This window comes from Letharia lupina (assembly GCF_014066315.1).
Source record: "Letharia lupina isolate WasteWater1 chromosome Unknown contig_14, whole genome shotgun sequence".
Lineage (NCBI taxonomy): Eukaryota > Fungi > Ascomycota > Lecanoromycetes > Lecanorales > Parmeliaceae > Letharia > Letharia lupina.
The window spans coordinates 60,039-86,953 of record NW_023502983.1 but is presented as its reverse complement, the minus strand read 5'-3'; the positions used below and the strand labels follow the sequence as shown (position 1 = coordinate 86,953).

General features: G+C 49.5%; 12 protein-coding genes across 12 annotated transcripts; 6 read left to right on the top strand and 6 right to left on the bottom strand.

The window, feature by feature from the left end:
• Positions 1-776: 776 nt before the first annotated feature.
• On the top strand, positions 777-2,021 carry HO133_002026 (uncharacterized protein; the record flags this gene model as incomplete). The annotated part of the gene is made up of 2 exons (XM_037292954.1): positions 777-862; positions 926-2,021. 2 exons carry the CDS (start codon positions 777-779, stop codon positions 2,019-2,021), a joined length of 1,182 nt encoding a protein of 393 aa, XP_037150607.1.
• Positions 2,022-2,570: 549 nt separating this feature from the next.
• Positions 2,571-4,129, top strand: HO133_002025 (uncharacterized protein; the record flags this gene model as incomplete). Its single annotated transcript, XM_037292953.1, has 4 exons — positions 2,571-2,737; positions 2,791-3,032; positions 3,088-3,504; positions 3,558-4,129. The coding sequence occupies 4 exons, from the start codon at positions 2,571-2,573 to the stop codon at positions 4,127-4,129; spliced, it is 1,398 nt and encodes a 465-aa protein (XP_037150606.1).
• An 848-nt stretch (positions 4,130-4,977) lies between these two features.
• On the bottom strand, positions 4,978-6,169 carry HO133_002024 (uncharacterized protein; the record flags this gene model as incomplete). The annotated part of the gene is made up of 2 exons (XM_037292952.1): positions 4,978-5,565; positions 5,729-6,169. The coding sequence occupies 2 exons, from the start codon at positions 6,167-6,169 to the stop codon at positions 4,978-4,980; spliced, it is 1,029 nt and encodes a 342-aa protein (XP_037150605.1).
• Positions 6,170-6,903: 734 nt separating this feature from the next.
• On the bottom strand, positions 6,904-8,494 carry HO133_002023 (uncharacterized protein; the record flags this gene model as incomplete). The annotated part of the gene is made up of 5 exons (XM_037292951.1): positions 6,904-7,382; positions 7,466-7,960; positions 8,013-8,342; positions 8,396-8,416; positions 8,464-8,494. 5 exons carry the CDS (start codon positions 8,492-8,494, stop codon positions 6,904-6,906), a joined length of 1,356 nt encoding a protein of 451 aa, XP_037150604.1.
• A 270-nt stretch (positions 8,495-8,764) lies between these two features.
• Positions 8,765-10,075, top strand: HO133_002022 (uncharacterized protein; the record flags this gene model as incomplete). Its single annotated transcript, XM_037292950.1, has 3 exons — positions 8,765-8,942; positions 9,224-9,740; positions 9,796-10,075. The coding sequence occupies 3 exons, from the start codon at positions 8,765-8,767 to the stop codon at positions 10,073-10,075; spliced, it is 975 nt and encodes a 324-aa protein (XP_037150603.1).
• Positions 10,076-10,732: 657 nt separating this feature from the next.
• HO133_002021 (uncharacterized protein) lies at positions 10,733-11,544 on the top strand (the record flags this gene model as incomplete). Its single annotated transcript, XM_037292949.1, has 5 exons — positions 10,733-10,826; positions 10,900-11,055; positions 11,129-11,275; positions 11,331-11,443; positions 11,494-11,544. The coding sequence occupies 5 exons, from the start codon at positions 10,733-10,735 to the stop codon at positions 11,542-11,544; spliced, it is 561 nt and encodes a 186-aa protein (XP_037150602.1).
• Positions 11,545-11,832: 288 nt separating this feature from the next.
• Positions 11,833-12,506, bottom strand: HO133_002020 (uncharacterized protein; the record flags this gene model as incomplete). Its single annotated transcript, XM_037292948.1, is given in 2 exon segments — positions 11,833-11,846; positions 11,861-12,506. The coding sequence occupies 2 exon segments, from the start codon at positions 12,504-12,506 to the stop codon at positions 11,833-11,835; spliced, it is 660 nt and encodes a 219-aa protein (XP_037150601.1).
• Positions 12,507-16,395: 3,889 nt separating this feature from the next.
• Positions 16,396-17,010, top strand: HO133_002019 (uncharacterized protein; the record flags this gene model as incomplete). The annotated part of the gene is made up of 2 exons (XM_037292947.1): positions 16,396-16,775; positions 16,971-17,010. 2 exons carry the CDS (start codon positions 16,396-16,398, stop codon positions 17,008-17,010), a joined length of 420 nt encoding a protein of 139 aa, XP_037150600.1.
• Positions 17,011-17,692: 682 nt separating this feature from the next.
• HO133_002018 (uncharacterized protein) lies at positions 17,693-19,846 on the bottom strand (the record flags this gene model as incomplete). The annotated part of the gene is made up of 4 exons (XM_037292946.1): positions 17,693-19,260; positions 19,308-19,487; positions 19,544-19,730; positions 19,796-19,846. The coding sequence occupies 4 exons, from the start codon at positions 19,844-19,846 to the stop codon at positions 17,693-17,695; spliced, it is 1,986 nt and encodes a 661-aa protein (XP_037150599.1).
• Positions 19,847-21,224: 1,378 nt separating this feature from the next.
• Positions 21,225-22,328, bottom strand: HO133_002017 (uncharacterized protein; the record flags this gene model as incomplete). The annotated part of the gene is made up of 3 exons (XM_037292945.1): positions 21,225-21,688; positions 21,751-21,811; positions 21,912-22,328. 3 exons carry the CDS (start codon positions 22,326-22,328, stop codon positions 21,225-21,227), a joined length of 942 nt encoding a protein of 313 aa, XP_037150598.1.
• A 662-nt stretch (positions 22,329-22,990) lies between these two features.
• HO133_002016 (uncharacterized protein) lies at positions 22,991-23,610 on the bottom strand (the record flags this gene model as incomplete). Its single annotated transcript, XM_037292944.1, has 2 exons — positions 22,991-23,382; positions 23,445-23,610. The coding sequence occupies 2 exons, from the start codon at positions 23,608-23,610 to the stop codon at positions 22,991-22,993; spliced, it is 558 nt and encodes a 185-aa protein (XP_037150597.1).
• A 1,404-nt stretch (positions 23,611-25,014) lies between these two features.
• Positions 25,015-26,850, top strand: HO133_002015 (uncharacterized protein; the record flags this gene model as incomplete). Its single annotated transcript, XM_037292943.1, has 1 exon — positions 25,015-26,850. The coding sequence occupies one exon, from the start codon at positions 25,015-25,017 to the stop codon at positions 26,848-26,850; it is 1,836 nt and encodes a 611-aa protein (XP_037150596.1).
• Positions 26,851-26,915: the final 65 nt, after the last annotated feature.

Sequence of the window (26,915 nt, the reverse complement as noted above, 5' to 3'; positions counted from 1 at the left end):
CCCAACCCCACCACACACAATTCATGCAACTAGATATGCCTAGCCCAGTCAAATTTCAGGCCAAGCGATCACACACTTAAAAATGGAGAACTGCCCCTGCAGCCTCGTAGCTTGCGCGAGGCCAGCTGTGCGGCTATGGAGGGCGTGGATGGGAATGGCGCCATGGTACTCGCTGGGCTGAAGTTTTGGCCAAATACCAAGGACACGAATGTGCGCGCTTCGCGTTGTAAGTCCTTAGTGGGAACATATCGAGACTGATAGTTCGCTAGACCCTCCAACTCCTGAGCCTCATGGCGCCCAGTGAGCACGGCAAGCTGGTAACATTATACCTTATGATCATGGGAGGTTGAATGATGGGGACAGGAAGCAACATGAGACGGTCAGAGTACTAGTACTCTACACCCGAGCTAGAAGTTTGACTTTCTCGGCTCCGTGGGGGATCATTCCTCCGCATCAATAACATGACAGCGATGGTAATCCTACGACTCTACGAGTGAGGAGTACCCTTTACCAAAATCTTCGATTGCTACGTATTGCAGCATTTTTCTACAGCCGCAGCATGAGACCAGTAGAACCGCCTCATCGGTGCCAAGAGAGCATGGTATCATCATACTGGCGTTTGCTCCGTTAAATGGGGCTGAGTGCCGAGACATGGCCAAGAAGAGGAGCCTCCGCCTGCTAACCTCAAAGACATCGTCTCACCATACCTACAATTATCAACTCATCTAACAACTGAACTCTGATACCCTAGATTTGCTTACTCCAGACGTTCCACCATGCTAAACTGGCTGGACAGCGGCGGGGGCAGCTCACAAAATGCGTCAAGCGGCTTCTACAACCTTCAGCTTGACATCGTCGGCTTGTAAGCCTGGCCCTTGCCCACGGCCTCATCCAAGCTCCAGATCGCTAACCACAATTCATTCAGTCTCGCTATCCTCGGTGAAGCCTGCGTCAAGGCAAATGCCCAAGTCTCCACCCTCTCCAAGTTCTCCCTCCTCCCTCGTCTCCTGCCCGCCCCTCAAGCTCTCATACGCACATCAAGACCTGAAAGCCTCAAACCCGACACTGGCAAAGTGGTCGGTGCCCGCAGCGGCGGCATTCGGGACTCCGTCAACCACATAGCACATCTAGTACACAGCGTACACCCTCTCCCAGCCTATGCAGTCCGCTGCGAACGCATCAGCAAACCCAATCCTACCTCTACAGTTTCAGCTTATACCTGGGGACCCCTAGCATGGCTTTCCTTACTGGGGACAGCTATGTCCGTCGCCCTACTGGCTCTCTCCATAGCACGGAATGATGGCTTTGCTCTACTCGCTACCATACTGCTGTCCCTCCTCTCCACCCTCATCGGCTTCGGCAGCCGTTGGAATCTTACCCTCATGAAAAGGAAACAGAAAAGGCGTGTGCCAAGAGACAACATCATAATTAAATATCCCCATGGCGCCTTCTTAGTGGTCAAGTGCGACGAAAACATTGCAAGAGAGCTATACTGGCATCCAGAAGAATGCCAGTACACCTTCGGCGACACAATCTACAGGATTGTCTCTCTCATCGGTACCATAACCCTCATGTTCGGCGTCATCTGCCTCGGTAATTCCACTCTACCCCTCCAAATTGCCTTCGCAGCCGCCTACATGATCCTCAACGCCGCATACTGGGTTGTGGCCGCCCTACCCCCACGATGGCACTGGGATCTATCATGCTACAAAGTAAAACGGGAAGTCTACGAAGGCGGAGAAGATCATGAGAATTTCACGCAGGCGTTATGGAAGGCTATAGCTATTACGAAGAGTGTGGAGTGGGTCAAGATTGGACAAATAGCGCCTGTCAGCGAAGCATGGAAGGCTTGGGTTGAAATGGCTGGAGATGTCGTGGAGAGGGACAAAGAAAACTGGGAGGCGGAGGGGTTGGGCGGAGAAGGCTCCGATGATGAGAAGGGAGGGGAGTTGCCGTTTTGGGATGCAGAGCGGGCGTTGACAGAGTTCTTGGATCCGGACGAGGCGGGAAAGAATGTCTGATCGGCAAAGAGGTTTGGCTGGTGTTAGGCCTATGTTGAGCAAGGAGTAATTGTGTGGGTTGGGAAGGCATGCGATGTTCATGAATCTACGACTGGCATAGCGAGCATACTGAGCATGTATAGGTTGATTTATGACAATATCTGAGTCCTTACCCATGTATCTCAGACGCCCTTGTCCATTTGGCTCATCTGCTTTAGAGGCAACCGAATCAACTATTTTATTTCAAAGCTGATGCTTGCTGTTAGCGGAGGTAGAAGAACAGGAACCTGCCCCCGCCCACGAAGGCGTTTCTGGGACATGGGAAAGATATGTTGAACCGACTCCAATAAGAGTTGCTCGAGCCTACTCCGCTCTCGCTGTATACTACCGTTAGCAATATCTAACGTCCACACTCTCTATGCGGTCGTTGGGGAAGATGTGATATAGCGTTACTACTTTACTTTACCGACTTCGCTATCCGCGTGTGAGAGTGAATACCTTAAGGTATGCACAACATGCGTTAGCGTGCTCTCGTAGGCTTGGCATTTTCCAACGCTTCAAAATGCCAAAATGCGGGGAGCAGACCCGAGCAAGTGCCGTCGACTTCTTTTTCACATCGGCACTCCACATCCAACGTCATTGCCGGTCCTGTTAAACATTCGACCTATTGTTTGCTTGAAAGGCTACCATGTTCTCCAAATTCTCCTTCTTCCATTTGCAATCTGTGGGCCTCGCATGTAAGTCGTTGAGGCTTCCTCGACCTCGACTCGGAATTGACTCCCAGACGCAGACCTGTACAATCCACCTTGACCATGGCTTCCAACCTGCACAGAGACCCTCCTTTCAGAGCAGAGCACCTAGGCTCTCTTCTACGGCCTGATAATCTCCTTCAGACACGCGCAGACTTGGACAATGGCAAGACTCAGCAGGAGCAATTGACGAGTATCGAAGACACATCCGTGAAGGACATTGTCGATACCCAGGTCAAGTTGGGCTTCCATCCCATCTCAGATGGCGAATATAGACGCCATAGTGCGTTCCCCGCCCGTGCCATACATCTAGTGTCTATGCTGAGCCGACACTGCAGTGTTCTGGGGCACCTTCTTCCCGGGCCTGGAAGGCTTCAAGGAGATCAAGAACCCCGACGTCGACATTTTCCGAATGTACATGCCCGACATTGCAGCCTTCACAGAGTCGGGGCACAAGCCAGGAGAAAGTGTCATCTGCACTGGCAAGATCAAGCACGTTGGAAGTACCTACGTCGATCAATGGAATTATTTGAAAAGCATTGTGCCAAAAGAGCGAGTACACGAGTGTAAGATCACTTTGGCGGCACCGGAATGGTACCACATGCGGTATAAGGAAGGAAGGGCGTACCCCAAAGACGTCTACCCAAGTGACAAGGAGTACTTTGCGGACATTGCAAATGCATACCAAACCGAGCTACAGATCCTCTACGACAATGGCTTGAGGAACGTTCAAATCGATGACCCCAATCTTGCCTGTAAGAAAGCATCACTCCTCATGGTACCATACTTGAGCTGACTGGATGCGCAGACTTCTGCTCCGAAAAAATGCTCGAAGGCTGGAAGAAAGACCCTTTAAACACCAAAACGACAGACCAAACCCTCGACGAGTACATTGACTTCTACAATGACTGCATCTCCAAACGCCCCGCAGATATGCATGTCGGAGTGCATATTTGTCGCGGTAACTTTGTCAACAGCCGTCACTTCTCGGAAGGCGGCTACGACCGCGTTGCAAAGAAGCTATTTCAGGACATGCACGTGAATACATACTATCTCGAATACGACACACCAAGGGCAGGGGGCTTTGAGCCGTTGAAGAGTTTGCCGAAGAACAAGAACGTGATACTTGGTGTCATCACTAGCAAATTCCCGGAGATGGAGGACATGGAGGAGATGAAGAAGAGAGTGCATGAGGCTGCTGACTTCGTGGCGGAGGGCAACAATCAGACTCGACAAGAAGCATTGCAGAGACTGGGTGTGAGCCCGCAGTGTGGGTTTGCCAGTCACTCGGCAGGGAATTCAGTCAAGAAGCATGATATGGTCAATAAGTTAACGCTGGTTAGAGAGCTGGCGGATAGTATCTGGCCTGGGGAGCCGTGATGCCTAATGATGGATCTAATGATAGGCAAACTCGATGCATTGAAGAGAGCTATTGAAAAAAAACAATTGTTCTTTTGGGTGCTGCCTGGTTCCTTCACCATGACTTGCCAGAGTATCGCTATTAACGTGACATCGCTCCTATATCTGGTCCCTTGACCTTTGCAATTCTTCCTTCTTGAGATCGGTCTTAGTCGAGAATTCGAGTCTCTATCTAGCGACTTGTTCAGCGTTCATGCCAAGCGAAGTATTCCGAGTCCGCTTGTGCTTACTAGAAAAATATATACGATCGCTAAATATTGTGCTCAGTGATGCGCGATGCTTAACCATCGTCTTGTTGACTCGATCCTTTCTCCTTGTCTGTCGGCACAATTCTGCAATCACTTCGAACAAAATCGAACCCACGACGGGATCTATTCCCCTAAGGTGCTCTCGTCGTGCATCATACTGTTCCTGGCACCCGTACCTGGAGGAGGTCGGGACACTGCCTGCATCTCTCATCGCGATTCACACGAGGAAGGGGCACTCGGATGGATTACATATTTCTTGCACTATTTGCGATCCCTGCGGGTAGGACGGGTCTGGATCTCGTGCGACAATAAAACACCCATCACGACGTTGCGAATCGAAGTCCGATCAGAGTCTACAAAAGAGGGAGAAGAAAGAAAGAAAGAAAGGCTTGTGTGATGATTCCTTTGAGCACACAGTTCTACACACTGAGAAACGGCACCAACTGTTCGTTGCCTTTCCGTACGGTCAACACAGCGACTTGACATCCCTCCTCTACCCGTCCCTCTCTGATTCTCTCAAATAGCATACCATACCACCAGCATTTCCAACCCAAGCCCCCCTCATATCATCTCCACACCCTCGACCGGAGACATACCGTGCAATCCTTCTCCGCGATCTCGCCCGTACGCCCGAGCGGGCGGCACGGGGAGCGCCATGTCGATCTGTGTTTCCGTGGACCCGCTACGCTCAGCGTAGCTCTCGCCGTCGCCGGCATCGAGACCGTCGTCTTTGTCCCGGCCCGCCCCGGCTGCGTCTTCCGTTCCGGCTGTGCGTTCTCCCGCGCCCGGGATTCCGCCCAGCTCGATGCCCTCCGCTGCGGTTCCTGGGCGCCGTCGTGGTCGTGGGGAGTGGAGTTTGGAAGAGGCCCAGACGGCGAAGAGGATTAGGGCCGCGGCGGAGAAGATGGCGATGAGGAGTAGGAAGGCGATGTTTCCGTCGTTGGTGGAGCGGATTTGTAGGGGTTGGTGAGGGGGAGGGTTGGAGGGGGTTGGGTGGGGCATGGTGCTGGATAGTTGGGTGGGTGAGGGTAGGGGTTGATTGTCGAGGTTGATGCGGTTGGAATGGGAGTTGCTGTTGTTTTGGAATTGGAGTTTTTTGAGGGAGGTTGGTGTTTGGAGGAAGGAGAAAGGGAGGATGGAAATATGGAACTTTAGTACGAAACATAAGCTGTGTTGACAAGAACGGTGTTATACATGCTGGAGTGTTAAATCATGACTAAAAGTCTCCGTACTTCGCCGTGAATCTAGAACCTTGACCCACTACCATCCCGTCTCTTCTCAGCCGGCCCCCTATCTATCTAGAAATATGCACCGGATCCGGAGAAACCGGAAGACCAGCATGGCCTTCGCCAGCCTCCCCAAACTCACCCTCACTGCCCGGACCTCCCGCATCAAACGTATACGCCGGCGGCTTCGGTCCCTCCTCTTCGACCCCATCATGCCCGCTCCCATGAACCTGCTCGGGCGGAGCGGGAGCCACACCTCCTTCCTCTTTAGGCGTATACCGCGGCAAAGTGTCCACAGAGTCCACATGCCGACAATTGCGTCTTGCGGTGCCGGCGGCTCCTGTCTCGGCGTCACGAGGGCGCCGGGCCCGGAGGTTGGCCGAGCGGGGCCCTTGGCCGCGGGCCTTGCGTCGCCCGCCGGCGTAGACGACGTAGAGGACCATGAGGACGAGCAGGCAGACTGCGGTGACGATACCGAGAGTTTTGAGAATGGTGGCTGGTGGGAAGGAGCGGGGTTGGTAAGCCATTGGGTGCGGATGCGGAGCTGTCTGCGGGATGCCTAGTGGAGTAAGTCGAATTGGTGGATAGGAGGTGAGACGAGTGGATGGGGAGGAGAGATTTAATTTCCTTGAGGATTAAGACTGTCGAAGGACAGTGCGATGAAAAGAAAGCGGGATGGGAGAGATGAGTGAGTAGTCTTTGTAGAGCGCAATCCTGTATATATATCGCACCCGAAGGGAGAGCTTATAACACAATGCGTTGTTTCCGAAGATTGGTACTAAATCCCAATGAGGTGTAACACAATGAAGTCTCGAGGGTGGACAAAGCCATTGTGTAGCTGAATGATACAAAGAAGAATGGTTCGCCCTGTGGGCCAATCAGCTTGGGTCGGCCAACAGTGGCTTTGGTGCCTCCATCTTGGATCGTCAAGGTTATATGTACTCCACGGAGAGGCCCCGCAGACCTGCAGAACCCAGAAGTAATCCTAATTGAGTATGGAAAGGGAAACGAAGAGAGAGAAATCGAGGAGGTATATGAGGCTAGCGGTCAGACCAAAGATGGCACAACAAAGCCAGCGAACGTGGAACTGCTGGCTAGCTGCGGAGAACCGAAAAGATTCCACAAGATCCTTTCAGCACGTGAGAATCTGGCTTAGAAGGATATGAAGGCATTTCAGCCGAAGCCGCCTTGGAATTTATGAGTGTATCAAAGAAAGCTGAAAACCTAGCGGCATAATTCGTCCCAAGCCCTCACTGCTAATCTATTTAGTTCCATTTGCACTTTCTTTACCACTCAGCTCGCAGAATGCCTTGAAGGTCGTGAAGTCCTCGCTTTGGCTCTCGAGAACACACTCGGCCGTGGCCCCTACGAAGTAAACAAACCCTGCTTTCACCTCTTCAGTCTTCGGCCCGACGGAGATTGTGCCCTCGCCATTAGTGCAGATGAAGATGCTTGGACCTGCTATCGCTTCGAACGTAGCTTTGGCGCCTTTCTTCTTCAGCTCGGTCTTCACAACGCTGAACTCCTCAATTGGAGGGTCGTAGAGGATGGCGGATGACGAGGAAGAATATGCGGTACTGTTGAGAGTGACGTAGGGGTAGTCGGTGGGGTGCATCTTTTGCTCGGAGATGGGAGCGTAGGAGTAGGTAAGCATGGTTGTTAAAGTGGGGATGTCTTGGAATTTGGGGGTGAAACCGGCTCGGACGACGTTGTCCGAGGAGGCCATGCATTCGATGATGTCTGCGTATATGATAAGACTGGTATCGTACCCGAGCAGTGGACAAGGTCGACTTCGCGAGGATTGGATACAGAGTTTGACTCACCTCCGCTAAGGTACGCATGGATATCATCTGCCTTCAAGAACATAGCCTCGCCAATCTCCAGCTTCACATAATTGAGAAAGAAAAGCACAAAGAGACCAATATCTCCCTCAAACTGGCCATTCAGTCGGATGACCAGGTCTGCGAGTTCTTTGCCTCCATTCGAAGGTCCCCCGCCACCTGCGAATTTCTCACCTTCCTTCTCGGCGGAAGCCACAAGCTCCTTAGCTGCAGAAGCGATGGTAGACTTATCGATCTTCATCAGAGTGGAGAAGGCCGCTTGTAAAGCTTTCTTGTTCTTCTCTACATCTTTCTCGCTGTCAGATGTCTCGTGTCCGCTCACAGCGTTCTCAAAGTCTTTAGCTGCAGATTCGCCGATAAGGCTGCGTAATGATGAGACTGTAGAGAGGAAATGTGAAATCTCTTTTAAGGGGCGGAAGCCGCACATTCCGTCAAAGGGTGTGACGGCTATGGTCATCTCGGGTTTGTGGTTGTCATCTACAACCAGACATATCAGACCTGTGAGCGTGATCTGGTTAACGGATCATACCTGGGTAGTTCTTGGGGTCCTTTTCATGAAGCTGCTCCGCCAATTTCTTGTTTGGATGTGCTTGGATACTCAATGCTTTGCGGATAGAAAGAACCTTAAACAGAAACGGTAGCTTCTCGTCATATTTTTTGCTAATCTCCGTTGACATAAGTGCTTGGTTGTCTTGAACCATGTCAAGAAGGCTCCTCTGCGTCTCTACATCTTTGGAAGGCAGAGATGGGTGCGTTCCCATCCACAGCTCCGCATATGGCTTCTCTTGCTGAATGGAGAGCTTGTTCGAAGGGGTGGCTGCCGCGAATTTGGCCGCTGCCGATTCGTGTCCAACCTTGCCTGCATTTCATATCAGAACAAGAACCCTCTTCAATCAGGGTAGCTTATCTTACCCCATTCGTAGCTATTGACTCCTGTGAAGGTTTAGTCACGACGTTTCAAGCAAAAGTGGAGAGCATACCGCATTGCAAGCGGATGAGTGGAACTTGCATCTCCCTTGCTACTGTTTTGATGATCTATAAAATATAGTTACAAGTTCCTCTTGGTGGAGGTCTAGAATCTTCGCCTGCTTTGCGGAAAGGTTGGGAATGACTTCAACTCCATGAGTTGCTCATCGAAATGACGGCGGTTCCAGCCTTACAGCCTTACAGCCAGGGCTTGCTGCTAAACCCGGAGCCTTAACTCCTAGCGGCAGTGAGGCAGTGTGTGGTCTGTTGCAAGATCCGAAGATACTCGCGGAACCCTTCATTCATTTCCCCAATATGGCGGCTCGTAACCGTCCTCGAGGTGGGCTGACGAAGGAGGATGCCACGGACGCACACGAAGAGCGGAACATGTGGAGTCAAATTGTCACAGACATCAAAAGGCTCAGGACGACCCATGCCAAGGCCGCTGAAATCGCGAAAGCCCAAGTTGACATGGAAGCGAAGATTGGGAAGAGTCAGTAGCAGTCTCCTTTCTGGCTTTAAGGTCCATCTTGAAAGTTCTGCCACGGAAGTTGATGCACTCTTCTGATCTTGACTGTTATTTTGCCGCATCGATTTGCTTCCTTCGTCAACAAGGCGCAGACGCGTATCACATTATCCATGTGATGTTTAAGGCCTTTGTTGGCCCCAGCCAAGATTTCTGCAAATTTCCCTTACAAAATAGCTACACTACGTTATCCTCTTATTTTCGTTAGCGTTTGCCCGACTTCCATACTGACTGCGGGCTTGCTCTAGCACCTACAGTCAAGGAAATTGACGAGCTTCTCGCCTTATACCGTGAAGGGGTCAGGCTGGCGGAGGAAGAGGAGAAGATCCTCAAAGAGGAGCCTAACGATGTGATCAAAAATATCGAAATCCTCGCCGCTCTCCGCTCAGCCAGTGAAACCGAGCCCGTCCGGCCACCTCAGGCAGTGGCAAAATCACGTCAAGTAAAGCGACAGAAAATCGAAACAGATGGTGCAGCAGACTCTCCGGCTCCACCCATTCCATCCCCGAGTGTGGTTTTGCCTGCCGCAAGGGTCAAGGAGATCAAGAACGTACGCACCGGGTCCGTGCCGAGAGAGGTGAAGCAGGAGCCAATTGTCAAGGTGGAAGAGGGTTCGGAGGGAAGTAAAGGGCCAGCTGGGGAGAGGGCTGGAAAATTCTTTGTCGGGGCTGAGGTTGCGTATAAGCAAGCGAAGCAGAAGGAGGATGGAAGTCAGTGGATACAGTGCAACATCACTTCTATTTCTGAGATCGCGAACAAGAAACGGTAAGTCTGGTCGAATCTGACCTCGAATTTTGTTCCTTTGCTGACTATAGACCAGATACGAGGTGCAGGACCCTGAACCAGACGAAAATGGTGCTCCAGGTCAAGTCTACAAGACTACAGCTGCAGCATTGATAGCAATCCCTGGGCCCGATGCCCCACTCCCAGATTTCCCCATTGGAAAGCAAGTGCTTGCTCGGTATCCAGAAACGACTACCTTCTACAGAGCGGAGGTGAAAGGAGCAAAGAAAGATGTGTATAGATTGAAATTTGAGGATGACCAAGACCAGGAAATGGAGGTTGGACGGAGATTCGTCTTAGATGTCAGCAGCAAGTGAGGCTACGTCTGCATGGCGTCTGGATTGGGGAGGAAATGGATCATGTCATCTGAGATACCCAACTGCATATTTGGATCAATTGACAGCAATTTATAATATTTATAGACAGGATAGCGAGCGACAAACCGAGAATCTTCGTTCAACAATACCCTGCAGCACCTGATGCACGCAGACCTCAATCCCCTGAGCCAGCATAAGCCATAAGCCAAGAGCTATAAATCACGCGTCTTCAGGCAATGCTTCCCCTGCTTTCATAGGCAATGTAATGCAAAGTAAAGGGGTCAAGCCTCGTGGCTGATGATTTGGTTAGACTAAGGGGGGAATGGAAACGGCGGCGTAAGATTGGCGAAAGGGGCGCCTCCCGAGAGCCTGCATGTCAGCGTGTTTCAAAATCCATCGTTTCAACAAGCCAAAGCAACCTTCCATAAACTCCATACTCAACATATATGCGCAACGCAAGTTCCGTACGAGCAACTTTGACAGCTCCATCTGTTTTGCGCAAGACGAACAATAATCGCGTCCTCATTGCCTCGCTCCTCTAAATATTAAGCTTCAAACGGCAATCCAATCTAATACATCAACGAATCAGACACCAGAAGGATCATTGGAACGACAAGGCTCGAACCCGAAGGACTTTAGGCTATCAACACCACAAGCATGGGCGGCTCGGTCTCAAAGATCATGGGCAAAATCTTCGGATCGAAAGAAATGCGCCTGCTCATGCTGGGCTTAGATGCCGCAGGAAAGACCAGTAAGTTTCGGTCACTCTAGGGTCCACCACCGGATGCCTGCGCAAGCCCAGACTGACGGAGAATGGCCTATAGCAATCCTCTACAAGCTGAAGCTTAACTCCGACGTCACTACCATCCCTACTGTCGGCTTCAACGTCGAGACTGTCACGTATAAGAACGTCAAATTCAACGTTTGGGATGTGGGAGGACAGGATAAGATTCGGCCTCTTTGGAGGCACTACTTCTCTGGTATGGCAAGATCCATTCATGCGGAGGAAATGCTGCCTGAAAGATGCATGGCTGACTGGGAACATTTACACAGGAACACAAGGTCTCATCTTCGTCATCGACTCGAACGACCGATCAAGGATAGACGAGGCGGGGAAAGAGCTACATAAGATCATATTGGATAGGGAGATGAAAGAGGCGCTGTTGCTGGTATTTGCGAACAAGCAAGACATACCAGGAGGTGAGAATTAGCTACATCCCGGGCTAGGGGAGGAGTGCTGACGGCTTGCGTGAAGCAATGACACCACAAGAAGTGCAAGAGCGTCTGAAGCTTAGCCGGCTCAAAGACAGGATCTGGTACGTAGTGCCGAGCTGCGCTACGACTGGTGAAGGTCTATTTGAAGGCTTGGTAAGACACAATTCTACAGATGTTCATGGATATCTGCTGACTACAACCAGGGCTGGCTATCCAACAACGTCAAGACACCCCCGCAACGACAGGCCAGATAGGCGTCCCCAGCCCTCTGTTACGAACCGTCCACCATTCGATGAGCTACCGACATGTACAACACCTGTCCTTCAGGATACCCCAGATCTCGCTTCTTCATGCCCATGGCTCGTCTTCTTTGGTCTTTCAGCAAGCGAAATATGCAATTGTAATACCATCATAGGGCTTTTTGCCATTCTTTGGTACCATCACCCCCCGAAGCCGGGCTTGCGGAGCGGGCGTTTGAACTTCCTTGAGCTTAGAGAATCAGTAATCAAATCTAATCGCTATCGCTACCGCAGCAATGGGTATCATCTCGCAGCGCCTGCAAATGCATACAACAGTCGACACTCTCCCCAAACCGACCCTCCCCTCTCACGATCCCACACTCCTCCACAATTCCCTCATATCCCCCCCCTTCCATCCCCTCGTGCGCCCCCCACCCGTCCCCCACATCCCCCAACACCCTCCCCGGCTGCCCCCCAACCACACTCCCACTCGCCACCACCATCCCCGTCGGCACCACCGCCCCCTCCAGCACCTTGACCCCGTCTTTGATAATCGCCATCTTCCCCACAATCGCCCCTTTCCCTATATACACATGGTCGCCGATACTCGCCGCTTCGATCACGCACCCCTCCCCGACGAACACGTGGTCCCCGATCTTCAGCGGCGAGTACACCATCGCGCCTTGCTGCAGCCGGTACGGCGGCCGTAGCACGCACCCCGTGCTGAGGAACGTGTACCGCCCGATCGTTATGGAGGTGGCGTAGGTCGGCGCGGTGGGTTTGGATGACGGATCGGTGGAGGAGGAGGGAGCGGTGGGGCGCAGGTCCCCGCGTATGCAGACCAGGGGCTGGATCACGGCGCGTCCGGTGAGGAAGACGTGCTGCGTGCCGTAGAGTTGCGCTTTGCGCGATACTTTGTTGCCGGTTTCGGTCTCGAGGTAGTCGCCGCGGGCGGTGGGGCGGGGTTTGGGCGGCATGGTTGGGTTGGGTTAGGTGGAGGGGGGTGATGTAGGAGCTGTCAGTCATTCAGAGACCTGATCCCGCTAAGCCCCTCCCGGTTAGCCTCAAGCTGCTAAGCCCCTTCGGGCTAACACCTTGTGTTTTTTTGATCTCCTTCATTCTCGTCCCTGTCAAAAGTCATTAGTCACCGAGGTTTACCCGGCTACTGCTAACTTTCCATCAAATATATACATTAGATACTTCTAAATAGTTATTAAATAAAGGATAATATATCTCTTCATATATCTATATATAGTTCTCATCGTTACGAGATTATTACGTATAAGAAAGCTAAGTTCTTTAAAGTTATTAATAGTTATAAACTCGAATAATTAATTATAGTTATATATAAATAGCGTTAGATTAAGCTTTCTATAGAGATCTTTTAACTTCGTAAAAGAGTTATTTAAAGATCTCTCGATATTAGAAGAATTAAAAAATAGCGTTTAAGATAATTTTTTAAAGTTAATTAATCTATCTATAATACTCTATAAGATTCTAAATTTTTTATATAAAATTGAAAAATAAAGCGTTAGCTATAGTATTATAATATTTTAATTAATTCTTAAATTATTAAATGAAATAGATAAAGATATATTAATAATACTTAAATATATAAATAACGATTAGTTAAAAAAGTTTTAAAGTCGAATATAAAGAAAAGATTAGAATATAAGTATAAATATAATCGAGAGTATTATATAGTAAATAATTTCTAATATTTTATTATATAGATAAATGAAAAATATTAAGACGCTAGATTTATATAATTTAATCGTATATTTTAAAACGCTAATATTACTAGAAACTCTAAAAATATATAATTAATATTCTTTAAATATAATATTATAATTTATATCTTTATAAATATCTCTTAATATTATAAAGATAAGTTATAATTCTATTATAATAAGTTTAATCGATCTCGAATTATAGTTAAAAAGTCTTTAAAGCTATATTATTATTTAAAGAATAATAATAAAGAAGAATATTAAAAGCGTATTTCTTAGTAAAAAGCGAATCTTTCTTATAACTCTAATATTTAGTTAATTAAAAATAGTATAATAATAAAATACTATATTAAATATTAGCTTTTAAATTACTATAAGCGTATAAATTAGCTATAAATTAGATATAATTATAATATTTTATAAAAAGATAATAATTTAAGTTATAAGATAATTCGAAGTAAGAAGAATATTAAGATTAAGATTAAAAATATCGCTATATAGCTAAAATTTAATAATTAGATTAAGACTCTAGAATACTCTATATAATTATTTAATCTTAATTTAATCGAGGTTATTTAGAATCTTCTAAATAAACGAGTTTATTAATAATAATAAAATAATTAATATAAACTTTATACGATGATTTAGAAGAAGTGAAATCGAATCGAACTTAGTGAAATTTAGGCTCGAATTACTAAAATACTATAGCGATATAGAATACTACGAGAGAGCAATAATATTAAGCTTATTAAGTCTGAATTGTAGTAGAAATGTATATATTTGATGGGAAGCCAGCAGTAGCCGGGTAAACCTCGGTGACTAATGACTTTTGACGGGGACGTGATTTCTGTGTGCAACCTAAGGCTTTGACAACTTTGAAGACATAATCATGGGTACCGCCAGCCCAGCAAGCATACCACCATTTCACCTATATCTCGCCCTCGAGATCTTGCGAATCATTTGTTTCCCCTACTTACCACGCGCAGTATACCCGGGCATCCGCGCAGAGCTTGGAGTTCTTTCACGTTTTGTGTGATACCAGGGTGTGATGCCATTCCATGTTTCTCGATAGTCTGCAATTCAGAACCTCGCGGTTGCCGTCGTTCTGACTTCGCAGAGAGGGGTTTCACGCTCAAAAACTCCGAAGTCGTCACAGCCTTCTACTCGATGATCAATCCTCAAGACAAGCTGGCTCGCAAGACAGGTAGATAGTGAGAGAATGGGGAGCAGGAACACCAGGCTGCCTTGGTTCCCTATGATCCAAGCCCATAGGAGGTAGGAAATACGTGTCTACGTCTACATCTATATTCCACTCGGAGACTCAGTATGTATGCATAAATACTCGGGCAAACTCCCCTCCTGGGAACGACCCAGACAACGCAACTAAGCATGTCAACGCGATCTCTTACCAACAAGACCCTCCATCTTCAACGACGCTTTGGTTAGCTTGAGAATTTAGACCTCTGCCTTGATGAAAGTCTCCCGGCGTTTAATCTCACATATCTCACACCTTGGACTCAGTCCAACGTTTCTACTTATTATTAGACCTCCCTATCAATGGGCAAGCGAGATAGTTAATTTCTGAATTCAGCGGTACTCAACGTCGCAAGGCATTGAGAACTGGCAAAACTGTTGACCAACATACCGCGGCTATCACTCGGAATTCGAAGGAACTCCACCTGTTAATCTAGGGCTCATAGCTTGCAAACAATTGTCTGACAGGGCAGACGCCAGGGCAGTCTGCGCAAGAGCTTGCAAAAGATGGCGAACGCCGTGGCCAACATCTGAAGGGAATTATGCATCGTAGTGTGGTGGTAGGAAGAGCCTGTACTCTCGCGTGTCGGGCGGACATTTGGCATCCGGAAAATACTCAGTTGGCGAGGCGTCCTTAGAAGGTGTGTTCTTCAGAAAGATGTATGATGACGGGACCACGTATGGAAATGATCGAGCGTAAGTTTGGTTGAGCAAGCTTGCGAAGTGAGCACGGCTCCATCATGCCGACCTTCGTCTTATCACCGAGCATTCGCATTATGCAAAGCTTTGAGTCTTGCCTTTTTGTCGCTGCAGCCAGCAATCCATTAATATACCACAGAGCTCGGCAATGGGCTATCTGCTTCCAACTTTCCTTCTATGACAAGAGTTCGCATGGTAAGAGCGGCTTTTGAGGTAATTGACCAATCGAAGCGAACCGTTCATGATTTAAAAGGCATTATAATGTCGGGCTAGCCTGTATTTATCGACTAGCCGTTGCAATGATCGTGCTCTAGTACAATCAACCGCTGCATTCCTGTCATATTGTCACCCTCGCTCTCACACTATTAAATCAGACTCGCTACTACAATCCGGTAACCCGTACATAATGCCTTCAAGCCTTCGCTACCAGATCGAGTCATCCCCCCCGCCGATATCACCCATCTTGCGTATATGCAGCACATCGCCACGGCAGAAGATGCAACGCCTGTCTCATAAGCAGATATTGTTCTTAGCCGACACGGCGCTCGAAAGGCTCACCAATGAGGCTAGCCGAGAGGAAAATGACCTCCGCCTTGTGGTCGGCCATGCTAATTTTTTGGATGCGCTGATGCTTGAGCTTGCTGAGGCTGGGCAGAGGCAAGAGGAAGTCTGACCACGAGATAGGGGGTCTTGAGAGAAACACTGTTGTTTGAAGCCCGTGTCGAACAAACTTGCCTGGAACTTCTTTCCGTCTTTCCACCATCCTCTGCTGCCACGTCTTTCTAGCTTGGCAGCCTTGGACTTGCACTGCTCATCAACCAGGATCGGCGACCGAATAACCAGCATCATGCTCGCCAAGGCCTGGATACCTTCTCTCGCATTTTCTGTGCCAAGAATTCGAATATTCGGCTCTCTTTTCTTATTATGGTATGAGCCGGAAAAAAAAATCTTGCTTGACTCACTTTTTCAGGCTTGCCAGGGGATAATGCATTATTGCAAAGCGAAAAGGAGGCAAGATCCCCTTTCCCTTTCCCTTTCTCATCCTCAACCCTCCAGACCATCCATCTGCGCAGCAACACCTTTCGAATACCATCAAGACCATCCTATCTCTTCAACAGCGACACAGTAACTGAATCAACAACCTTCCACAATTCTACTAAGCATCCCAAGTCATCCAGTCACCATGACCGCAATCTTCGCCCGACAAACATGCTCAAATCCATTCTCATCCCACTTGGCATCCACCTCCCGGCACAATGTCGCGGATGAAATGGAAGGGGTCGAACGCTGTGAGGCGGCGGAAGAGGGTAAGATGGTCGGCGTCGAGCCTTGCGACGAGAATCAGATGCAAGGCGTCGAGTGCGATGAGCATGCCAACGACGACACTCGCATGGAAGGCGTCCAATGTACCGACGATGGCGGTCGCTCCAAAGCTTCGCAGGGCGTGCAGAGCGGGAGCAAGGGCGGATGCGAGATGGAGACGGAGATGCAGGGTTTGGAATCGGGTGGTGGCGTGGATGGGGTTCGGGAGGGGGAGGGGGATGTGCAGATGCTGGGATCTGGGTGCGCTACGGTTTGACGTTGCGGTGCGAGTTGAGTGGTTGATTGATTGATTGATTGATTGATTGATTGATTGATTGATTGATGGGTGTGCAGCGGTGATTCAGGGTTGTAACTTACGGTGCTTGGGTTATAGCGTTTTCTTGTCTTTCTTTTCCTGTTTTCATTTGTCCGTTTGTTTGGAACCGAGTTGCAAAGCTGGACATGGCATGGCATGGCGCAATGCTGCATTGAGTAAGGTATGTTTTTGATACTTTAGTCTTCGACTGGTAATTGAACTGTTAGTTGCACTTTAACTCCCCCCTTATTCTGCATTTACAGCGCTGCTCTGTCCTACCTCTCCCAGTCAGTCGGTTGACTGGAAAGCATGGTAGAGTACCGCTCGTGTCTGTCGTGCTAGGTTGAAAAGAAATGGCAGGGCCGATCGATGGATAGGTGCGGCTTTTCCTCTTCCTCGTTCGTCACCTAGTCCTTTGATTTTGATTTTGATTTTGATTTTTCGGCGTCTACGAGCGCAGTTTTTTGATACATGTTGAGAGGCTGTCTAGGGCTTTCTAGATTCTAAAAGTAAAGGGCTTTACACAGAAGGGAAAATCTAACGCAACCGAGACCCCGTGAGCTACGCTTCGAAGAGACAAGAGAAAGCGTCCGTACCGGACGACTTCCCAGCGAGAAGGAGCGGGGAATAAGGCACGTTGGACCTTAGCGACCGAGGTTGGAGTTGGAGTACATCGATTGACCCTATCTGCCCTATCTTCGGTCATCGTCTCTCATGCATGGGACAATAGGTACATCGATCCCGGACTCAGAATTTCCAGCTGAGGAGCCAACACCCAGCGATGGGATGATGAAAAAGAGAGGTCCCACAATGATGTGCCCTGTCCTGTACAGTGTCCCATTCCTGTGGCATCCTGATGACCCTATGCCAAAGCAGCGACTTCAGTCCCCACCTCCATCTTACTCTGCTGCAATTCTTCCAACAATTCCGGTGCCAACGCCGACACTTCGTCGATATGAACCCCACACGTATTCGAAACAAGCTGCTTCAGCGTCTCGCCATGTCCGCTCATGCCAGCTGCCCCCTGAGCTACCACCACAGCACTCGTCAACTTTCTTCTCTTATTCTGCTGCTCTGCTAGCGCCAACGCGGCAATCTTCTGCTCCTCGAGTTCATGCTCGTTAGACATGGTACTATTGGGTTTTCGGTGCGCTGAAGGTGGCAAAGCTTGCTCTTCGGAGCGAACGGCGTGGTGAAGCTCTTTGTGTTGGATTTGCTCGGATAGGCTTTCGCTTTCGGTGGTTAGTCTGCGCTCCTCTTCTCGTAGACGGTGTTCTTCTTCTTCGTTGTCGTAGCTGTCGGTTCCCTCTTGTAAGTGTCGGAATATCCCTTGTCGGACGCTATGTAGTTGGTGATCGACGTTTTGAACCAAGCGCTGACCTTCCTCTAGGTCGTCATCTTTCTGTTTGATCTCGCTGTCGTAGGCCAGTGCCACTTGAAGGGATTTGTCTTGGGCCATTTCGCCAAAGGACTGGCTAAAGGATCTGGCGGATTGGCTATGGTAGTGAGATGCCGGTCCTGCTTTGGAGGCTTTAACCAGCTCGTGCCCGTTAGTTGCACCAAAGTCCGGCAGTGGAGATGATGATACGAAGTCCTGACGAATGGCACGTTGGCCTTGTATGATCCTATCGGCGGTCTCTCCATTGCCGTTCTCGAGGTCTCCTCGAACACCTCGGCCCTGGAGAGCTCGAATGCACTTCTTGGCGTTGTGTCGACCAACAATGTGTAATGCGGTGTCGCCGCTGGCATCCGGCAGGTTGACTAGCCTTGTAAACTCTTGTGGCGTGCAGACTTCAGCCATCTTATTGAGGACAATGTCTAAGTAGTAGCGAGCACATCTCTTCTTGGCCAAGCTGTTGGTAGTCATGGCGATGTGATGAAGAATAGTACCTCCGTGGTTATCTTGTTCTCGGATCGTGCTTACAAGAAGCTGTACGAGCTTCGGCATAGTCTCCTTCTCATAATTGTTTGTGAAGAGTACTGCTCGTATCAACGGTGTCTCCCCTCTCTTGTTGCGGGCAAACAGACTGGCTCCACGTTCGATAAAGAATCGTACGATGTCGATGTCACCCATGGCAGCGCCCCAATGAAGAGCAGTGTGAGCTTGGTCGTCAATAGGGCGGTTGATCTCGAAAGGTTCTGGTGGTACTGGTGGAGCGAGGTGCAGGAGGGGAGCGTCGGATGTGGAGAGCATGAAGTAATCGAGGAGTTCATCAGCGTAAAGCATGTGCTGCTGCTCAAGGACATCTTGGCCGCGCTTCCGTTTGCGCGAATGTGGATCGTATTGGCTCCCTACATATCTGTCGTCCTCATCCATAAACGACGCAGAAGCGATTGTAGAGTTGTCTTGGGAGTCATCATCATGGAGTTGTGTGCTGATGTTGTCGTAGTCTTCGCTGAGCTGACTGTAGGTTGGTTTCACTTTGGGTTCTGTTCGTTAGCAAAAGCTGTACTTGTCAAGCGCAGACAGCACTCACTTGGTATCTTTTTGTTATTTGGGGCCTTGGGAATCTTGGGCTTATTGGAATTGGTGGTGTGCTTGGGCGCTGGTGGTGGACTGCTGTCTCCAGGGACGTAGTCGAAGATGGGTCGGAGCTTGTCGATGACGCCGTTGCGCTCTGCAAGGAGTCTTCCTTCTCTCAAAGGGACCCAAGTACCTGCCAAGGACCGTGAGCGTGGAGACGAACATCCAAGCTACTAGGTCTCTGCTAACCTTGGTATTTCCCATAGCCTCCCTGTATCTTCTCATGCGCCCCCTTTTGGACCTCCCTCTCTAAAATTCTTGTCCTGGCTGGCTTGTCGTAGTCGGCGACTTTGAGAATGTGAGTGGCATTTATGTAGTGGTCTCTTCTTCTTCGCATGACATGATTCCCCTCGACATTGAATTCGAACACCGGAACCTGCAGAATGTTAGCGTTGCTTTCCAAATCCGCGTAAGAGAAGACGTGGATGGGCAGCGACTTACACCACTGTAAGTGGCAGAGTATATGCCATTTGACGCAACGCCTGGGGCCATGGTGGGCAGACTTCTGTCTCCTTCATGCAGCAGCGGCAGTTACCCGCAGGCCAGTGCAGAGGAGCAAACAGAAATCTCAGTATCGCTTTTGAGCGCGGAGATTTACAACATGATTGTCCAGGTTGCCTTGGGCGTAAGATGTGGTGACTCTTGGAAATATAGGGAATAATTGAGGGTTGGTTGTGCGCCTCAAAAGGATTAAGTGGACCAAATGGAAATGGGTTTGAGACGCGCACTGCGATCTTCACGCGTAAATTGACCGAGGGGAGCCCGCACTAGACGAGCTAGCGCCTTTTGGTCTTGGCATCCGAGCTCCGATTGAGAGCTTTTGATCTCTTTGATCCTTTTGGTGCTTCACCCAAAAGGCAGACTGCCAGTATTTTCATGGGCTCAGAGGAAACGATTGGCAAAATGACAGTCATAGAGACGGTCAAGGAGACGGTCAAGGAGACGGCCAAAGGTGCTCTCGGCACCAACCATGAGGCCCGTGAGTCGTAGCCCGTCTCAAGACCACCTTCCTTTCTATGCGGTCTCGAAGCATGGACAGCAGCGAAGCATCCGAACCCATTGCTGACTGAGTTTCCACCTCCCTTTAGCTCGTGCAACTCGGGAGCAAATGTCTGAAGCCAAATTACCCCTAGCCTACCGAGACAGCTGCGCCCACCTCGCTATCCCCCTCAACCGGTGTCGATTCGAATCATATTACCTGCCTTGGAAATGCGTGGTTTGCTATACTTGCTCCGCTAAGCGAATCCGGACATGGCTGACAAGGATTGCTATAGGATGAGAGACATTCGTACGAGAAATGCCAGTATGTAGAATTTAAGAAGAGGGTAGCGAAGATGGATGAGCTGAGGGCTGCAAAGGGTGGTGCAAGAAGCAATTGAGCTGAAGAAGAGGGGGCTGGAGGGTCATTGTATATATCACAGTTACAAGAGGTGTATAGTGGAGTTCAGGTTGGGGAGTGCATGGGCATTGTGCACAAAACTTTCCGGCCCATACGATCTGCTTCCATAGATACTGGCAGCTGCTAAACCCTGACGGGCTACGAGCCAATGGACCTGCCGAGTCCATTGACAGTCCTGAGTGAGAGGTTCGAACAGAGCTTCCTGGGGAATGGGCCTGGGAGTGCCATGCCAATATGCAACATGCTGGTTCCGGACGGTCACAGGCAGCAAACTTCATCATATCACCCCTTATAAGCAACAATTTTGTGCCGCAAGTAGCTACCTCGGATGTGGCGTCCTAGCTAGCTTCCTATGCCTTCATCGCACAAGATTCAACCATCAAATGCAACCTGGGGTATCATTCCAGACGCCGTACTAAATGCCATGCACGCTCTTGTCTCGTCTGTGCCATCTAAATGGGGGAAAATGCCTCACGATTCTCCACTTCCATTCAGCACGTCCTTCAGAATCTCCCACCCAAACTCTTCTTCCGGCTTCTCAGCCTCCATCCCCAGGCATGAACGGTAAGCCCGCACCTCGTTTTGCAGTCCAGCAATAACACGTATGGGTACCTCTTCCTCCTCGCACCGTAGACGATAGGCTTCCCGTAGCATTTCGACGGTACGCATGAATTTGGCGTGCCAGTCGTCTTTCTCGAGGCGAGCGGCCAAGTGTGCATCTTTTTCATCTTGTAAGAGCTTGTTATAGTGGCGTGCAATAGAGGTTTCGCGGGTTTTCGTGTTGAAACTAAAGTCGCGGACATCTTTGACTATTTCGCCAAGATGGTGTTCGTACTCGCCAATGAGCTTGATGTTTTCCTTTTGCTCGTCCATGAGAATGCGGGTTTTGTTCTGCTCGCGGGCAAGCTGGCGTTCGAGATCGGCGATGCGGACGGCTTGGGCTGATATTTAGTCATTGGAGTCTGAGGAGGAGGGGCCTATATAGAGTGAGACTCACAGGAGACCTCTGCATTGGCTTCTTGAAGGGAGGGGCTTGCTCCTTTGGCTGCAGCGCGAGTCTAGGTTGGGGAAAGCGTGTTAGCAAGCATTAAGGCATAAGAATAATAGGAGGGCCAGGCAGATGCTGAGCACTATGAAGGTTGGGGTAGATCCACGTACAGCAAGCTCTTCAGCACCAGCGATAACCCCTGCTGTCTTCTCGCGATTCTCCTTCAACACCTCACTGAGCTCCACCAACTTCTGAAACAGGAAGTTCACATCTGCCTGCTGTCCAGCCGCCATAGGCATTCCGTTCATACCGGCCCCATTACCGTTGTTGTTGATCTGCTGCTGTTGCTGCTGAGCGACCGGCGAGGGCGCGAGACGTGGTGCGCTGCCAGAGCTGCCGGTGCCGGGAGACGTGTCGAGGAAGGAGGGAAAGTTATTGGTCATGGTTGCTTGGGCGCCAAGATCGAGATTCAGGATTGCCTGAATGTTGGCCTGGTCTTCAAGGTGTTCGGCCCTGTCTTTAATCGTGAGGCCCCAGTCGGCCCATGCTTTTGCGAGACCAGTTATTTTGTGATCCATAGTCGGCATGTCGGCGTTTGTTATTTGTTCGGGCCGATGTTGTTCCTGGTGGGATAGGGTTTGTGAGGGCTATGAATACTTAGGCTAGTGCCAAGAAACGGTACAGGAAACGCGGAAAAGCCGCTAGAATGGGATCGGCCAGAGCCGTTTTACGCATCCTCGCTCCATTTTTAATCTTCAATCCACCGACTTCCTCGCGGCTTTTGATATTTCTATCAGTATACTATTCCATTTTCTATCCTTTGCGCTATTGTGCATGTTGTCATAGTCTAACTGACGCCTAGACGGAGCTGGAGCCTGTCTGGCGGGATATAAGAGACGGCCCTCCCTCGACACCATCATGGACAAAAAAATAAACAACACGTCCTGTTCCAAGTCGATCAAGCCATTCAATATTCAAGTCTTCCTCGACCGCGATCCTCTTCTCACCCTTTACGATGTACATCACAACAGCTGCGAGCGCTTACGGGCCCGAATACTATCAAGCGCTTCTTGCTCAGTCAGATCAAGCCGAAGCGTACACCCGGAACTCATGTCCCATGTCAAATGATTGTTTTGGCTCCATTATAGGCCCCTAACTCGAAAAAATGCTGCTATTAAGCTCGCAATCATCCTTCGAAGAACGCGAAGAGCAACCTGAGAGCAGACCTCCTCGAAGTTTACACGAAACCTTACGTATGAGCTATAGACCATGACATCCCATGCTGCTCACCGGTCGGCTCATCCGCTCCGTTCATGATATTACACTGCATGTCTCCACTTGCGCCAACCTGCTTGTACCAGCTAAACTTCTCAATGCTCAGATCGAGTATTGCAGCAATGTCGACTCTCGTTATACCAAGCTTGTACGCTCCGAACGGTCCGTCTGCACTGACACCGAATTCGCAAGTCTGATACTTGGCTAGCCACCACTTGCAGTTTGGCGTGCAGTGTTGTACTTCCCACCAGCCATAAGGGTTATCGTCGTTGGGCGCGGAAGTCATAATGGAAGACAGGTTGCCGCAGTCTTCGATCAAAGGGGAGGCGGATGACGATCCGTTTTCAAAGTCACTGCCGTCAGTATCTAGAAGAGTCAGTCCTGGGAGAATAGACTACTGTAAATGAGCCCACATAATGGCTGCTTACCGCAATATTTGTCACCGGGGCCTGGAAGTATTGTTGTATTCGCTATAACCCCTGGACTTGGCTCCGTAGGTGCTGTTGCCGGGCTTGTAAGGACGAGGCTAAAGGCTGCAGCCAGAGTAAGTATGTGTAAGACATTGCCTCTGATGTTTTCGCCGAGCAGTGCCATGCTTCATTCGTTGTTTGTGCCCTTGCGACGGTCTTTATCCACGCTAGTTGACTGGAATCAACACAAAGTAATTTTCAGCGGAATTTAATGCCACTTTACAAGTCAGTGTTGAGGATAGCCGTTGAACTCACTCTTATAACTTATCATAGTTGTGTGGTTGCAGCCATGTCCTTCCGAAGGTTGTACGCCACAATGCTCAAACACCAGCAATCTGAACTGCTAAGCTTTAAGAGGTGCGATAGGTCCTCGAAGGTTGCACGTCACAATGCTCAAACATCAGCAGTCTGAACTGCTAAGCTTCAAGAGATGCGATAGGTCCTCGAAGGTTGTACGCCACAATGCTCAAACATCAGCAGTCTGAACTGCTAAGCCTTAAGAGATGCGATAGATCCTATGCAAAATGCTATCCAAATTTCTCCAATCAAACATCTTGCCCAGTCGCATGCAGGCGGCACAGGTTTCAAGGTCAGCTCCGGCTCTTTTCACGTTCATATAATTTTAGCAGTCTAATGACGGCGTAGTCGTATTTCCGCGACCTTCATACATCCAGTTATTGCGACTTTACTCGTACGCTGTCTGTCTTTGAACTTTAGAGCATGTCCACTTGGAAATCGATATAGCTGTTGCCCGACCAGGCTACAAAAGCATACTTAGCTTACACTATTAACATTCGACGAAGGTAGTTCGCGAGCCAACCGAACCGACCTGCGAAATTGATAGGGCTGAGGCCTAGTGAATCTGTTCTTAGACAGTCCCAATGCATCACTCGGTGACGCCGTCGTTTTGGACTGGTGCCCTGGTGGAGGCCAAGTGCAGCAGCTCGACAATAATAGTGCAGGAAAATATTATACCGTACCTTAGTCTCCTTAATATTCCGCCAGACGGTGCTTAACTTGATAAGGCACTAGCGTTGCCGCCTTGCCGTGTTTGGTAATTCACGAAAGCTTTCTTCCCTTTCAGATGACAGTATTGATAGTTTGACAAAAGATTCTACGAACAATTGAGTACTATAATTGATCTGTATGTCTTCACAGCTACTTTCATATATTTGATACACTGGAGTTATTCGGCAAAGGGTTGAAACCGTAATGCCTGAGCACAACACTACTAGTACCAATCAATTCTGTCAAATCCCGTCCGGCTTTTGCCATCAGTCCAAATGCCTCAGTGATAACCTATGGTAGCAATCAGTATTGTTTTGAGCAGTTGCAAACTTACACCAGTTTGATGAGTTTCTACACTACCATTCTATCCGGAGGTTCTGTTTTGTAAAGGCACCTGTAAAGGACAGTCTATCTCAATCACTACAGAGAGGCTACTTGGCGAGTCCGAGCTGAAAAGGTTTCCACCAGACAGGCCAGGAGCCAGCCAACGAGGTTCACCCTCACAACCGTAACTAGCACAATGCCAGTACCCGCGGACGGCGCAGTATTCGCCCTCAAAAATACCGCAACAGGTCTCTATCTCAACACCACGGCCATTTATGCTGGTGCCGAAGTTGTATTGACAGCTTCTTCTAATGGTTCAGTACCGAGCTGGATCCTTCAAGACTATCAGAGCGGGCGCTATCTGCTCAATGCTATAGACACCACTATGTGTTTGAATGTGGCCTACGAAAGTAAAGCCGAGGGTGCGAGTTTACAGCAATGGTCTTGCAACGGAGGAGCAAGTGAGATGTGGACTCTGGTGCCAACCTCGAATGGAGCCCTGACGCTGGTCAATCAGAACAGTGGTTTGGTGGCAGGAGCTGCAGGCTCGACCAGCGGTTCAGCCGTGATTCAAATGGCAAGTGCGAACGACCCTTTGGCTCAGTGGCAAGTCGTACTGCCAAATAGTTTGGCAAACTCTTCAACCACGGCAACCACGATCGCACCAGCGGAGATTGCTAATATTAGCAGCAGCAGCAAAGCTCATGCGGCGACCTTTGGCGACGAAATGATTTACAACATCTACGCGCCTATATTCTCATCAACTGGTAATCTGCTGGCAATATCCCATGATCTATCACGTATTGCCGGCTTAGGATTCTCAACAATCCTGCTCATGCCCATTCATCCGATCGGCGTCCCGTTCGAAAATCATCCAGCATGTGGCAGCCCTTATGCAGTTGCTGATTACTACGCCATAGACCCAGCTTTGGGGCAGCCGTCTGACTTTGCTACCTTAGTGAACCAAGCGCATGCTCTGGGACTGAGTATTATCATGGACGTTGTCTTGAACCATACCGCGTGGAACCATCCGTTAGTTGTACAGCACCCGGAGTATTACGTACATACGGACGGCATCAAGAACAATTCAAGCTCCACCTCGCAAGCCTTCAACTTTGATGACGTCGCACAGCTGGACTTTAAGTCAAGCCCTGCGGTGCAAAAGTATATGTTGACGATGCTGGTATGGTGGATGAGGAACTACAACGTCGATGGTTTTCGCTTCGACACAGCTGACAATCCCTATGGAAAGGATCGAATGATCCCAGCCGCAACCTGGGCATTCATTGGCAGCAACTTGAAAGCTGTTAATCCGAAGGCGATACTCCTTGGTGAATGTTGCAATCCTGAACTTTCCCTAAGCCCCTTCAACATGGATTACGCCAACTACTCCCTCCAGCCTGCCGTGGCCTCTGCCACAAAGACGCAGGACGCGAGTAATTTGCCCAAGGTGTTCAGCCAGCTGCAGTCAGCACACCCGATAGGCATGCTGCACACGTCTATCATGCAAAATTGGGACATGGATCTAGACCTCAAAATGTATGGTGGACCTGACGGAACCCTTTGTGCAGCGGTTTTCAATTTCACTATTGAAGGTGTGCCAATGCTCTTTGCTGGCGAAGAAGTGGGCAATGATCGTGGTGGGTACAATACGCATACACCTGTTAATTGGGGTTCATCCCTGGCAAATCGATTTTCTGCTTTCTACAAGAGCTTGGGCACGCTCAGACGCAGCCATGAAGCTCTACGAAGAGGCAATATGACTTGGCTGATAGCTGGCGGTGGAGCTGGATTGGTTACGTTCACGAGAAGGCGGGAAAGTGAAGAGTTCCTGATTGCAGTCAACTTCTCCGCGTCGCCTGTGGGAGGTAGCGCAAGCACGAAGAAGTCTTTATTTAAGAAGGATAAACTATCCACTGGAGGATGGACTGAGGTTACGCCGCCTGGCGCAGCTCATGCTATACCACATCCAGCTCCTCCCGCTATCAAGCTGGGACCGTGGGACTTTGCTATATTCTGCAGAGCAATCTGAGTATTCCTATTACCATTACATAATAATCGCATCTTCCTTGCCCACCCACTCCTCCAACAGCCCCC